Here is a 13,575-nt window from a genome sequence, read left to right as displayed (position 1 = left end):
CAGCCTCTGTAAAAATCTTAAAACAATTTTTTGCCATGCTTTATCTATTCCTTGACAGCAACAAAGACCACAAAACAACCCTGAGTTGATTCCTGTATGAACAGATAAAAGTATTTTAGTGTAGTCTCTGTGCCAGAACTGACTAGTAAATTACTGTGATATGAAATCAATCAGACTTGATAACATTTCAAGTGTCTACAGTTGAATTTTAGACTAAAAAATGAGAAGTCAAAACCTGTTAGTTTACAATAAATAATTTTAGATAATATAAACATGTCCTGTTAGATCAAATCCTATGTATTAAATGTGTTTTAAAAGCAAAATTAGGAGTATTTTAAATATAGAGGTTGATATTTATGGTTGAAGTGGAAAAATACTGATATGTGGATGAAGCAAACCATCTACCTTATCTTTCACTGTTGTCCATTCTGATGCAATAACCTGTACTTCAGCATTAAAAAAAAAGAAAAACACCTTACAAAAGCTCAGGCTTTCTCCGTATTCACTTCACAGTGCTGTTTTATCTCCTTGAGTTCTGTTGATATACTTCCCCACACATGCACGCACTTTTGTAGGATGTTGCTGTTTTAACAGGTGCCTTATTAAGCAATATTGTTTATCTAACATTATGCTTTCTCTGTTGATAGGAATAGATCATCCCCCTAAACAGCAGAAGGTTTAATTTAACAAAGCTTTAATTAGAGACCCATGAAACAACGTAGATGGCTTGTTAAGTAGACTCGTATTATGAATTAGGAGGGACTTCTTAATTCTGCATTGTTGAATAGTGAGGAAGTACTATAAATAGAGACAATAGAAATTTGCATTTGAACACACCGTGTGATACCTATGATCTTTGCTCATCTTTAGACTAGTGAATCTACCCTGAGAATGATTGGTGTAATGATAGGTTTATTATTTTTACAGTTACAATGGAGGCATCTGTGTTGATGGTGTGAATTGGTTTCGATGTGAATGTGCACCTGGGTTTGCTGGTCCTGACTGCAGAATTAGTAAGTACCTGTATGGGTAAAGACCTGAGAGGTTGTACCATTCTAATGCACAAATCAGAACACCCTGTGACCCTTTCTGCATTAGGCTAGCTGAATTCCAAATAACGAAGCAGAAGCCACATGTCAGACAGCCAGGTACTGATACGTTGTAAATAATGACAACTTCTGTTCCTTTCTCCATTTCGTGAAATGGAACTGAAATGAGTTGGCTTAAATTATACTGAAAGACTTGGGTGCTGGATTTCCTCAGACATTTCTGAAGGTTCTGGAGTGCTGCCTTCATAGACGGTTATTAGGTTTTAATATTTTTCTTGATAAGCAACTTGTCGTTAAAGATTCCATATATCACTAGGTGTTCTATTTAACATTAGAAACTGAAATCCACTGGGACATCATAAATGAAAACAAAAACATCAGGAGTGTAGTGCTGGTGTGTGAATAATAAAGAAGTATGATAAAGGTCTTTCAAATCTATAAAACAAACCTGTTACACTGCGATTATCCTGAAGGACAGAGACTGAAAAGAAACCTTAAAACTGCATTGAAGTATTGTGGAAGAGTCTTTTTTTATTTTTTTAATGTAATATTCCCATTTTGACTTGCATGTGGTAGATACCTTATTTTTGCTTTATTTATTTATACTTCTTCAGAAGATCAGTAGTTTAGATACTTCTGTATTTGCATAAAACTTCATGTTAGAGCACTTCTGAAGGAAGCTAGCATAGAACCAAAAGCCCTTCCCTATCCATTTGGTGTTTTCCATTGCCTACATGGGTAACAGTCTCACTACTACCATTTATCATGTTCGCTTTTCAAGTCCAGTCCTTTAAACACAGAGAGCTGATACTGTGCTTGGAGTCACGGTTCAAAGCTGGGCCGGCTATTAAACCTGTGGCAGATGCTCTCTGTTAACCCTCCACCGCCCCTCCCCCACCCCTGCCAAGGGAAAGGGAAAAGGGAGAGAGACCTTCCGGGCTGGAAAGAGAGAATGAGGAGATCAATCTGTAACTGACTGTGAACAATCAATTGAGATACCCTACTACTTTCGCCTAATTGGGCGAATAATTAGGCGAATAATCCTCCTAATAATCCAGGAGGAGACGGTTAGTGACCTGCTGTGCCAATTGGACACCCACAAGGCTATGAGCCCAGATGGGATTCACCCCAGAGTAATGAAGGAACTGGCAAATGAACTTGCCAAACCACTCTCGATTATCTACCGGCAGTCCTGGTTATCTGGAGAAGTTCCAGCTGACTGGAAATTAGCAAATGTAACGCCCATCTACAAGAAGGGCTGGAAGGATGATCCAGGGAACTATAGGCCTGTCAGCCTGACCTCGGTGCCAGGCAAGGTGATGGAACAGATCATCCTGAGTGCCATTACACGGCATATGCAGGACAATCGGGGCATCGGGGCCAGCCAACATGGATTCATGAAAGGCAGGTCCTGCTTGACCAACCTGATCTCCCTCTATGACAAAGTGATCTGCTTAGTAGATGAGGGCAGGGCTGTGGATGTAGTCTATCTAGACTTCAGCAAGGCATTCGACACTGTCTCCCACGGCATCCTCCTAAACAAACTGGCTGCCCGGGGCTTGGATGGGTGGACTCTTCGATGGGTTAAAAACTGGCTGGATGGCCGAGCCCAGAGAGGGGAGGTGAATGGGGCAAAGTCCAACTGGCGGCCAGTCACTAGCGGTGTTCCCCAGGGCTCAGTTCTGGGGCCGGTGCTGTTCAATATCTTTATAGACGATATAGATGTAGGGATTGAGTGCACCCTCAGTAAATTTGCAGATGACACCAAGCTGGGTGGGAGTGTCGATCTGCTGGAGAGTAGGAAGGCCCTACAGAGGGATCTGGACAGGTTAGACAGATGGACTGAGACCAACGGCATGAGGTTCAACAAGAACAAGTGCCGGGTCTTATACTTGGGCCACAACAACCCCATGCAGCTCTACAGGCTGGGGGAAGAGTGGTTAGAGAGTGGCCCAGAGGAAAGAGACCTTGGGGTGCTGATCGACAGCTGGCTAAACATGAGCCAGCAGTGTGCCCAGGTGGTCAAGAAGGCCAATGGCATCCTGGCTTCTATTAGGAATAGTGTAGCCAGCCGGTCTAGGGAAGTGATCGTCCCTCTGTACTCGGCACTGGTGAGGCCGCACCTTGAATACTGTGTCCAGTTCTGGGCCCCGCACTTCAAGAAAGATGTTGAGGTGTTGGAGCGAGTCCAGAGGAGGGCGACCAAGCTGGGGAAGGGTCTGGAGTGTCTGACCTATGAGGAACGGCTGAGGGAGCTGGGGTTGTTTAGCCTGGAGAAGAGGAGGCTCAGAGGTGACCTTATTGCAGTCTACAACTACCTGAAGGGAGGTTGTAGTGAAGTGGGAGTTGGCCTCTTCTCCTAGGCAACTAGCGACAGGACAAGAGGACATAGCCTCAAGCTTTGCCAGGGGAGGTTTAGGTTGGACATTAGGAAGAATTTCTTCTCAGAAAGCGTCATTAGACATTGGAACAGGCTGCCCAGGGAGGTGGTGGAGTCACCATCTCTGGATGTGTTTAAGAAAAGACTGGATATGGCACTTAGTGCCATGGTCTAGTTGACAGGGTGGTGTCAGGGCAATGGTTGGACTCGATGATCCCAGAGGTCTCTTCCAACCTGATTGATTCTGTGATCAGTCAAGAATTGGTGTCTAAACAGTTTTTCTGAGGGTTTGGAGAGGGCATTCATTTTCAATGGAAGGAAACCTTTCAAAGGATGCTTTGGAAGGGAATGGTTATGGTTGAAAATGAAGCAGTTGGTGCCTGTGGCTCACAATGTGACAAGTTGGTTTCTGTTGCCTTTGTTGGTAGACTGTTACATAAATTAGCATTGGTCACTTCCCCAGGATAACAAATAACACATTGCTGTGCATCTGAATGGACTGCACTTCCCTGCCTTTTTCAATAGATTTCTGCGGCTAAGCCTCTGAATCTTTGAAGGTTGTTTTTTTTTAAGAGGCTTTTGTGCTACGTGTGTATGTACTAAATTAATCTACTCACTATTTCAAGGTTATTAAGAAAACATCAAATGTCTGTTACAAACTAAACTATTATTCTTCTTCCTTATGGTGAATTGTATTGCAGAAAGTCACTTTTTTTTCGAGCACTGTTGAGCCAAATCATTGTTCAGTTCTTGCACTGTGATAACTTCCTGAAAGCGTGTGCTTTTTTAGGAAGCCTAAATGTCTGAGATTAGTGCCAGAACAAGATGTGGGACTTCAGTTCTATAGCTGAATGTGGAGAAGACATTAGCACCTTTAGCTGTCCAACACCTCTGCTCTGTGACATGAGTCAGCATATGACTGCTTCTTTGATCATCAGAACTTCAATTAGGGTGCAATTATGAGCAATCTGTTAGAGGTTACTGCTGAAATAGTAGAACCATCCAATTAGGAGATTAATTCTCAAGCCAGACTGTCCTTTGCTTGTTAAGAAAGAAGGTATTGTCAGATTACATGTCAGTAAATGTTTAGTTACAATGTTCAATGTCCTTGCCATTGAGTTTTACCTATTTTCTATCTAGATATTGATGAATGCCAGTCTTCCCCATGTGGATATGGTGCCACTTGTATAGATGAAATAAATGGATACCGATGCACTTGTCCCCCTGGAAGAATTGGTCCTAGGTGCCAAGAAGGTATTCCTATATCTGCTACCGACCTTTACCCTAAAAACAGTAGGATACAATGTAGCCAGTATAGAGTTCATATACAGTAGTCTGATGTGTAAGGAACAGTAGCTAGTATTTTTTTGATTTAAATTTGTATAGCTTCAGTAACTTGAAGAGATGAAGTGTCTGAATGTAGTTTTTTTTCTTAGTGATTGGAATTGGAAAGCCTTGCTGGCTTAAAGGAATGACCTTTCCCCATGGCAGCAGGTGGGAACAAGAATGCAACAACTGCCACTGTTTGGATGGCCGTATTGACTGCACCAAGGTAGGCATTTTGACCTATTTTCTTAAATTTTTCTGACTGAAAGCAGAAATGCAGATTGAACATGTTAGTATACGTGCTCCACGCCTTTCAGCCCTCCTGAGATGGCATTTCTCAGTGGATTTGTCGTACCTGTGCAGCTTTACATCACAGCTGGAGAGAAACAAGATTGGTACTGCTTACAAGTTGTAGAGCTATGTGGGTGGCTCCTGATGAGCACTAATAGCGCTTACAACATTGCCTCACACATCAGTCCTCCCACATTTCACTGGAAGCACCAGTTTAAAAACCTCTAGGTCTTATGAATCTATCCAGCCTTAATCTTACTTTGTTTAGCTAGGTGTGCACTGTAGGCAAAGAAATAACTAAATCTTGCACTTAGTGATTTGGAAATGCTGTTTTTAGACTCATTATGGTGTTGTGATTTCAAATTTGAGATGCCTTCAGAAGATAACAGTGCATGAAGTTAACTAGAGTCTCAGAAATGGTGCGTGCCATAAATGCAACTTATCCATATATGGTGTTTGGTTCTTTCATGCATAATGGAACAAATATGCTTTCTTGCTGACAATTGTGCTTTAAGAAATCCATAAGTTCCTAAACTAATAGCTGTATAGTATTATGTAGAATATTAAAGGGTACATCATGAAATGGAGCTGTGTTTGGAAGCTTGCTGCACCTCACTAACTTGGGTGTACCAGCATACTGTTTTCTTTTGGGAGAGTGTTTGAAGTAACAGTGCTTACCACCATTCTGTGGCCAGGATCTCCGTATAAATATTGAAGATAAACTAATCCTTGTAGAGGTGTTTCTCTTTCTAGACTATAGAAGCCTAGATGAATAGTTTGAAATAAATGTTTGGACTTCTGTGTAACTCAGTTATGTGGGACAAGTCTGTAAGTCTCTAGGGAGATATGCCCAGTCACTGATGTCTCGGGTAATCTTTGCACAGCTTTTACTCTTTTGTTCATAGAAAATGTCCTTGTTTTGTGGAAGAGCAACTCCATCTGCTACTAGAACTACAGCAGTATCAAAATACATATTTTTTGCAGCTAGTAGTAGATCATGACCATCTTATGTGAATTGCTTATTTTGATTTGATGCATAAGAGCAATTAACTGTAACAGTACTTTTGTTCTTTTTAATTTCTAGGTGTGGTGTGGGAAAAAACCTTGTCTGCTACACAAACACTGGGATAATTCAAATAACCAGTGTCCCATGGGTCAAGAATGCCAGGAGAAGTATATGAAATGTTTTCAGCCACCATGCAGAGACTGGGGAGAATGCAGTGCTTCTGAACCTCTGCCTGTCAATATCAAGTGTCTGCCTAATTCTGGATACTTGGACAATGACTGTGCTAGAATTACTTTAATTTTTAATGGAGACAAAGTCCCCCAGGTGAGAACAGAATTATTAATGAAGTATGGCAGTATATATAGGGATATATTCTGTGTCAGAGCATGGAAGATTACTGTTTCTAATATAACTCCTTGCTGTCATAAACTTCCAAAATTTATTATTAGACTCCTCTGTTGTTATTAATTGTGCTTTGTCTGAAGGGTGAGGCAAAATTAGGGTTTGTACTGAATATTTTGGGGTTTTTTTGAATACCTAACTCTTTTTTATATTTCATGATGGGCTCAGACTGTACTAGGATAGTCATGCAAGTTCAGATTCTCATCCTTTATTCCGAAACCCTGTTCTTCACTTTTCTGCCTTTTCTTTATGCTCTCTTTGCTGCCTTCATCAGATCTCAGTAACTGCAAAAACTCTGAAGATGTTTATTTTTATGTACTATTTTTTACTTGAACTAAAGTCATACCCTTGCTTCTAACAGGGCACTACAACTGAAAATATCTGTTCTGAAATTCGGTATTTACCGGCTGCTAGGACTGTTTCTAGGGACAGAACTCTGATAATATTATGTGATCTGTCTTACTCCACAGAGGATGCAGTGGAAGTTGCTATTGTAAGTATGAGACTTGTTACCTTGTACTTAAGTACATAGGAAAATGTTTTCTTATTAGTTTGAGCTGAGGAAGAGGTTGTTTAAGCTTGTTTCACTTCAATGCAGATAGTGCAATCTGTGGCTTAGTCTGACTGCAAAGTGATTTTGTGATCTCACAATTTCCTATAATGCTAGATAGCCAAGGCTGTGGGGTTTCATTAATGACAGAAGGCTACCACAATCTCCTGATAAATTGCTCTAAAGACTAATTCAGCCCAAATCAGTGAACAGGTGCCTACCTGTTCTGTCATAAATCTTGGGCTATTGACCTTTTCACTAAGGAGATACAGTTGCAGGTGGCTGGATTGGATCTTGTAAAGAAGTTTCTGGTGTGCATTTAGAGTATAGCTGCTTCAGGATGTCCATTAAATACCTAAGTGCTAAGTGGGTAGTAGAAGAAGGTGCAAGTTGAGTAGATGCAAGTTAACAGTTGCCGTACTGAGCTAAAGAATTGCTTTAGAGGCATTTACAGCCAATCACTCAATGGTTGCGTATTACTTAGTTTCCAAGTAAAGAGTTAATTTTCATAGTAAAGTGTTTATCCAGGCAGAAGCTGGACTGCCTGTTTCTACCAATACCGTAAAGAACACGCTGAGCCATGATGCAGGAAGCAAAGTATATGGTATAAATAGAGCAGACTGTTATTAGTCCAAGCTTCTATCTAGATAATCCACATGTCTTGAAGTGCTCCAAACTATGACTAAGTTTAGCTTGGCAGTGTAAGTAACATGAAAGTCAGCTGCCTTTTAATTGAGGTATGCTAGATTAGCAAGTAGGTGTGTTACCAACCAAGCCTGACACTGCATCTGCAGTTCAGATAGAGCCAGCCATGCTATTGCTCCAGTAAACTTTTAGGGTACTCCTTGTAACTACTGTCAGGTAAATTCAACCTAGTGAACTCAATTAAGACGTAGCTGGATTTAAGAAGTAGATTTCCACAGTTAGGTGATTCCAATAACTTTTTATTTTTCCTCTTCACTCCCTTTAGTCTTTTGTCCCTCATCGAGATGAGCAAGATAATAGTCTCATACAGAATGCTGCTAATACAATAGTAAATGCAATCACCAAGCGGCAAAACAGCACTGTTATGTTGGCAGTAACAGAAGTCAAAGTAGAGACCATAGTTGTGGGGAATTCATCATCAGGTAAGGTTCCCAATGTATACATCCTCTGTGTGTGTGTAAGAATGTTCTGTACCACTACTGTCAGTCTCTTCTTATCATTCTTTACATGTTGGGGAAAATGATAGAGCGGGTTATTTCTTTAATCACTATTACTAACTGAAGAGAAAGTATCTTTAAAATCAAGATTCTGTGCCTGTATGCTAGTTTAAACTTAACCTCATCTCTAGTGTAATATGCCCATCTACCCTTGCCACTGTTTTGGTTCTGACTTCCAACCTCATTCTCCAGTCTAAGCATACCTTTCACAAGATCAGGAGTTCTTCTCATGTGCTGTTAAAATCCTTTGCAATTCTCTTGCATTAACCTTAACGCAGCCTCAGCCCTTGATGCTGCAGCACTATAGAAACTGAGGGGGTGTAAGGTAATGAAAATAGGGGAAGGGTGAAGACACATGGTGTGATTATTTACCTTAACAAGAGTTAAAGATGTCTGGTATCTTCTAATATTTGGCCATGATAATGTAAAACTTCGTGCTCTTTTTCAATGTGTGTTTCTCACTAGTGCACAGCTGGCTTAAAAGGTAATGTTCATTCCTCTTAGTGAGAATATGGTGTGCTTGGAGAGACCTTTATGTCTGAATATTGGCTCTCTAAGACCTATGCCAAAATAAGCAGCTGAAGATTTTGCATGCCTGTGTTACTGCCTTGGGGAGGCAGGAGAAGGTCTTGTGGAAGACCACTGGTAGGCTTGAGTTCAACTAAGCCCCAGACTGGAAATCACAAAATGGTAGGAGACTCTCCCAACTTTTTCCTAGACCTCCCCAATATAATCTTCTGGAAGATCTTCCACCAATAGTCCAAACAATTAGTAAATTGCCTGGTTCCACTTCCCTTGCATTTCCCTTCTAGGGAATGCCTTTCATCTGTTAAAGCCTTGGCAAATGTACTATTTCCTCAGCTCTCCTGGAGGAATTGTACCAGCTTTGTTCTTGTCCTGAACAGAAATTGCATAGATGATAAAGAATTGAGCTGATATTCTGACATACTTCAATTTCTCTTTCTTCTGATTGTGTATTAAATGCTAGGGCAAAAGGGATGGGGATTACTTTGCCTCCCACGCAAGCCTCCCAAGATTCAAAGATTCTCTAAGAAAGTGGATAGACTTTGACTTCTCTTGTAGTGAGTACTAGAGAAAGGTTTCCAGACTCCTCATTTTAATATGGATGCTCAGTAGTGACCACTGGCCCCTAGTTCTTTAAGTGGAGTTGTTTTGAAGAAGTAAACTGTAACTTGAACTCTCATGGTCATTGATTTGGTTTGTGTTATTGTTACCCCTTAATTGGATGAGGTAAGTGGAAACCTATCACAAAATCTGGTGTGAAGCCCTGTCTGTGAGAATCTCATTTCTGTGGGATGCTCAAGTGTCTAGGTGGAGGTGATCGTTTAGACACTTCATTAACTTCCACTAGCTTTAAGAAAAAATAATCTTCCTTGGCATCTATATTGAGACAGTTGCCTGTATAAGAACCTTTTATTAAGTAAACTTGAATCCACAGTCATATGTCTACATAACAGATGTGATAGCCATGAGAATGCAAGCTTTGTATTCTAATCTTGGAGGAGCTGGTATGAAGAGCTCCTTTTTTCTTGAAGTATTTCCCCCACACACACCCATTCATGGTTTAGTATTAGATTGCTTGTGAAAAATGAGGAGAGAATAGCAGTTACTTCTAAGAGTATGATCCTTCCCAAAACTGTTAAAATAAAATTTTTAGATCCCTTGAGGCCAATGATGCTCACAGTTTATTTATCGTCCTTTACAGAAGGAAATGTTTGAGAATGTTATCTTCCACATAAGAATATGTTCAGAAGACACTTTAATGTTAGAATGAATGACCATGGTGTTGAAGCAGTCGGTCGTTTTAGTACAGCCATTTGCAGGTTATTCTCTAAGCATTTGTCTTAAAACTCTGCAGAGGGAATTTACATTTGGATTAGAGGTTAGAGTGGTAGGTTAACAGCATTTGTCTGCAGAGCTTTTGAGCAATCCCGGCGTCTCTACAGAAAGCAAAGCACCTCATGTCTTACTGCCTCTTACCATGTGTGAACTCTTGCTTATCATGAATAGTATAAAAATGTTGTTATTCTGTCCTAGCAGTAAAGCTCTTGAGGAGGGGAAAAAAATGTCCAAACGTACATAAATTTTCAGTTGTTGTTTCCTAGAGAAATAATCTGGGTCTGATGTGGCTGGGAGAGCATAAGTGGGGTTTGTGATTGGGAATGTGGAGAAAAACAGTTATCTCAACTCCTTTTGTTTATTCATTGAGCAGTGAAGACTCTTATCTCTAGTGACAATATTCTGGTGTTTTACTCTGAAGTAAAACTGGAACATCCTAAAGAGTGCATGATTGCTTTGGTTACCATAGCTCTAACCTGAATGTTTTTCAAGATAGTTGATACATAAAAGTCTGTGGACTTGATGGTAAAGGACTCTTCTTTCTGATAGTAAATGCAGGACATATTTCTGATGCAAGTGCCAGTACTTCTTCTAGAGCAACTTAGAGGGATAGTACTCTTTATAGCCTGCCTCCTACAAGGATAGATATTTTTCTGAGGTTTTCTGGGCCAACTTAGCTTAGGTGCTTGAGAAAGAGATGCTGCTTATATAACCAGTTTGTCTGTCAGAGGGGAAAAACCTCTCAAATGTAGCATTTCCCCTTCCATCATTAAGCAGGGAGAACTCTAACTTAGTTTAAAGTAGTAAAGAGCATTTCTAGATGGACTAGTGCATTCAGACAGCTATCATTGTGTGGTAATGACATCTTATTTCCTTTCTCCTAAAAATCTTTCTAGGGCTAACCTATAGTTATGTATGGATACTTCTCATGCAGATGTCCAGTGCTATATATCTAGTTCTGTTAACTCAAGACTTTGTTTTTTTTTTCATTTGCCCTCTAGATTATTTGGTTCCAATTCTTTGTGCGGTATTTAGCATTGTGTGGCTGACTTGTATAATCATCTGCGTGTGGTGGACTCGGAAGAGAAGAAAAGAGAGAGAGAGAAGTCGTCCTCCCAGAGAAGAGGGTGCCAATAACCAGTGGGCACCTTTAAATCCCATAAGAAATCCTATAGACAGATCTTACAGTAACAAAGACATTCGTTATGAATGCAAAAACTTCATATCTCCTCAAAAAAGAACTTGTGATGCAGTAGAGGAGTATGTAGAATATGAGGAAGAGGAGGATGAAGAGGAGGAAAGAGATGAGGAAATGGACAAATTCCTCTCTCACAAACTCACAAAGCCTTTGCCGACAAAGGCATCTGACACATCAGAGAGCAGTCCAGTAAAGAAATCCCACCAAATAGGCAAAATGGACAACAGATCTGTAAAAAATGTGAATGCATCAAACTTTGAAGGCAGTAGAGACTAACCTGTATTTGGAACATAGGCAGACTGCGCCTGTGCTTACTGGGGAGGGAAAAAATTGCCATCTCCACTTTGCATCAAGGACTAAAAATATCTGGAGTCAAATGTTCATAGTTTCTTTATTTTGCGTAAAAAAAAATTAAATAAAAATAAATAAAATTTATTTTGTTTCTTTAGCCTTGTATAAATTATTCAATGACTGTCAGATGAAAAAAATGAGTAATCTTTGATAGTTGCTATTTTTGTAAAGTTTACTTATAATACACTCGCTGTGTGGCAGAGGAGAGGTATTTTCAATATGTGTAAAGTTTATTACAAAAGACTGTACACTGTTTACAGAATGTATTTCTTTTTATTACTTGCTCTAATTTAATGGTGGCTTTAAAACCTCCTGGTTGAGGAAATTGTGTGAACTTTAAACTGCTTTCTTGACTTTGAATCTCTATTAATGGCAGCTCACTGCACTTGTTACGTTAGTAGCTTCTGTAAGATTTTTTTCCAAATTTGCCTTACACACTTTGTAATAGGAACAAAAAAAATTATAGAGATCTTTCAACTGTGGTTTAAAAGTGGCCTTTTTATTTCTGTTTAATTACTTTAGAATTGCAGTATTGAAGCATGTGACAAGTGCCTTGAGATTAAACTTTTTCTATAGCAACTGTCAAAGACTGCCATATCGATATAGAAAAATTGTGAGAACTCTAGGTTCCCCAACTGACACAGTTTATTTTCTAATAGTGAAAGTGCTTTTTTTTGTAAATATGTACATATTAAATGAATCACTCTGTATATTTGATTTAATAACTTAAATATTTTGGTCTTTTTTTACATGTCATTCCTTTTAATTTATGTCGCAGAAAAGGAGGTTTTATGGCAGTTTATAAGACTTTTTTTGGTATTATGTCCAGATTAGAAAATGATGTTAATACAATCAATGTTAGGAATCTGTTGGTCATTTGTATTTACATAGGCACATAACCACTTACATGTAAATAGATCCAGAAATGTTTGTTTATCCCCATGTTCAGCCCATCTCAAGAACACTAACGGGTGCATCTACTGTACAGTACCAACATAGCGAGGCATTGTTTTTTTTCCTTTTGTGAATATGTTAATTACATGTGGTATTACTTTTTTGCGTTTAAATACAGGCCTAATGAAGGGAACAATATTTTCCTCAATCTTGTTTCTGTTGTGCTTTATTCATCTTTCACTCTAAAGAAAAAAGGCTGGCAGGCTCAGAAGATGGGAGTACCTCATTAGAAATGGTTATTTGTGATGGAAGGCTTATGCGTTGTGGTTTTTCTTTTTTAAAGGCTTCATTATTGCTATTAACTGGGTAAACTATAAGTTTATTTTAATTACTGAAGAAGCATAACACTACATACACCTAGTTACCCTACCAGTGAGAGGAGCGGATGTTTGAGAGTATAAACTCTGGCCCATGAACAATATAAACGTGAATGTTTTGAAACCAGTTATTTTATACCGGAACGCAGGATTTGCTTTGCAGGATCTTCTGTTTTAGTACATTTTTGTTTGACATGTTCTTAAAAAAAAAAAAAAAAAAACTTTCAGAAAAGAAACTATTTATTAAAGCATTTTATAATGATGTTTGTTGTAACTTTTTTACTTGTGCTAAATATTCAGAACTTATTTTGATAACCTGGTTAGGAGTTAGTTTAGAAAAGGGTACTATCCTTCTCATGTTCCCCAGTATAATCCTGAGTATTTAAACCAAAAACACTTTTTTTTCTGCTACTCTTGTAACTTTTTGTACTGTAATGCTGCTGTCTTCCATAATCTAATAAAGTGATTCCCTCGTTGTGTGTAAGATACTTCAGATTGTGTTTGCTTTCTGAGTGCTTGGAGTTCTGATGCGATGGGCTAAACGAAGGAGGAGTGGAAGTCCCGATTTAATACACGGTACTTCCTGTAACCCGAGCTTAGTGCCTGCGTCCAAGTGCTGATACTTCCTGAGCCAACTTGGCAGCGTTGTCCTCTGCCCACTGCTGTACCACTAACAGTTTGCGCAGGAG

The 13,575-nt window shown here is 39.4% G+C and overlaps 1 protein-coding gene across 1 annotated transcript in view; it reads left to right on the top strand.

Annotated features, from left to right (window-relative positions):
- Positions 1–13,374, top strand: part of JAG2 (jagged canonical Notch ligand 2) — a 73,985-nt gene extending 60,611 nt beyond the window's left edge. The window contains exons 20-26 of the mRNA XM_068399272.1: positions 928–1,013; positions 4,570–4,683; positions 4,866–4,981; positions 6,131–6,376; positions 6,816–6,947; positions 7,975–8,131; positions 11,068–13,374. Coding sequence (XP_068255373.1) covers positions 928–1,013; positions 4,570–4,683; positions 4,866–4,981; positions 6,131–6,376; positions 6,816–6,947; positions 7,975–8,131; positions 11,068–11,540 — 1,324 coding nt within the window. The 3' untranslated portion in view covers positions 11,541–13,374. The remainder of the gene's footprint in view (positions 1–927; positions 1,014–4,569; positions 4,684–4,865; positions 4,982–6,130; positions 6,377–6,815; positions 6,948–7,974; positions 8,132–11,067) is intronic.
- The last annotated feature ends 201 nt before the right edge of the window (positions 13,375–13,575 follow it).

This window comes from Nyctibius grandis, chromosome 4, assembly GCF_013368605.1.
Source record: "Nyctibius grandis isolate bNycGra1 chromosome 4, bNycGra1.pri, whole genome shotgun sequence".
Lineage (NCBI taxonomy): Eukaryota > Metazoa > Chordata > Aves > Nyctibiiformes > Nyctibiidae > Nyctibius > Nyctibius grandis.
Note: the sequence above shows the minus strand (reverse complement) of the source record. Positions and strands in the feature narration are given on the sequence as shown.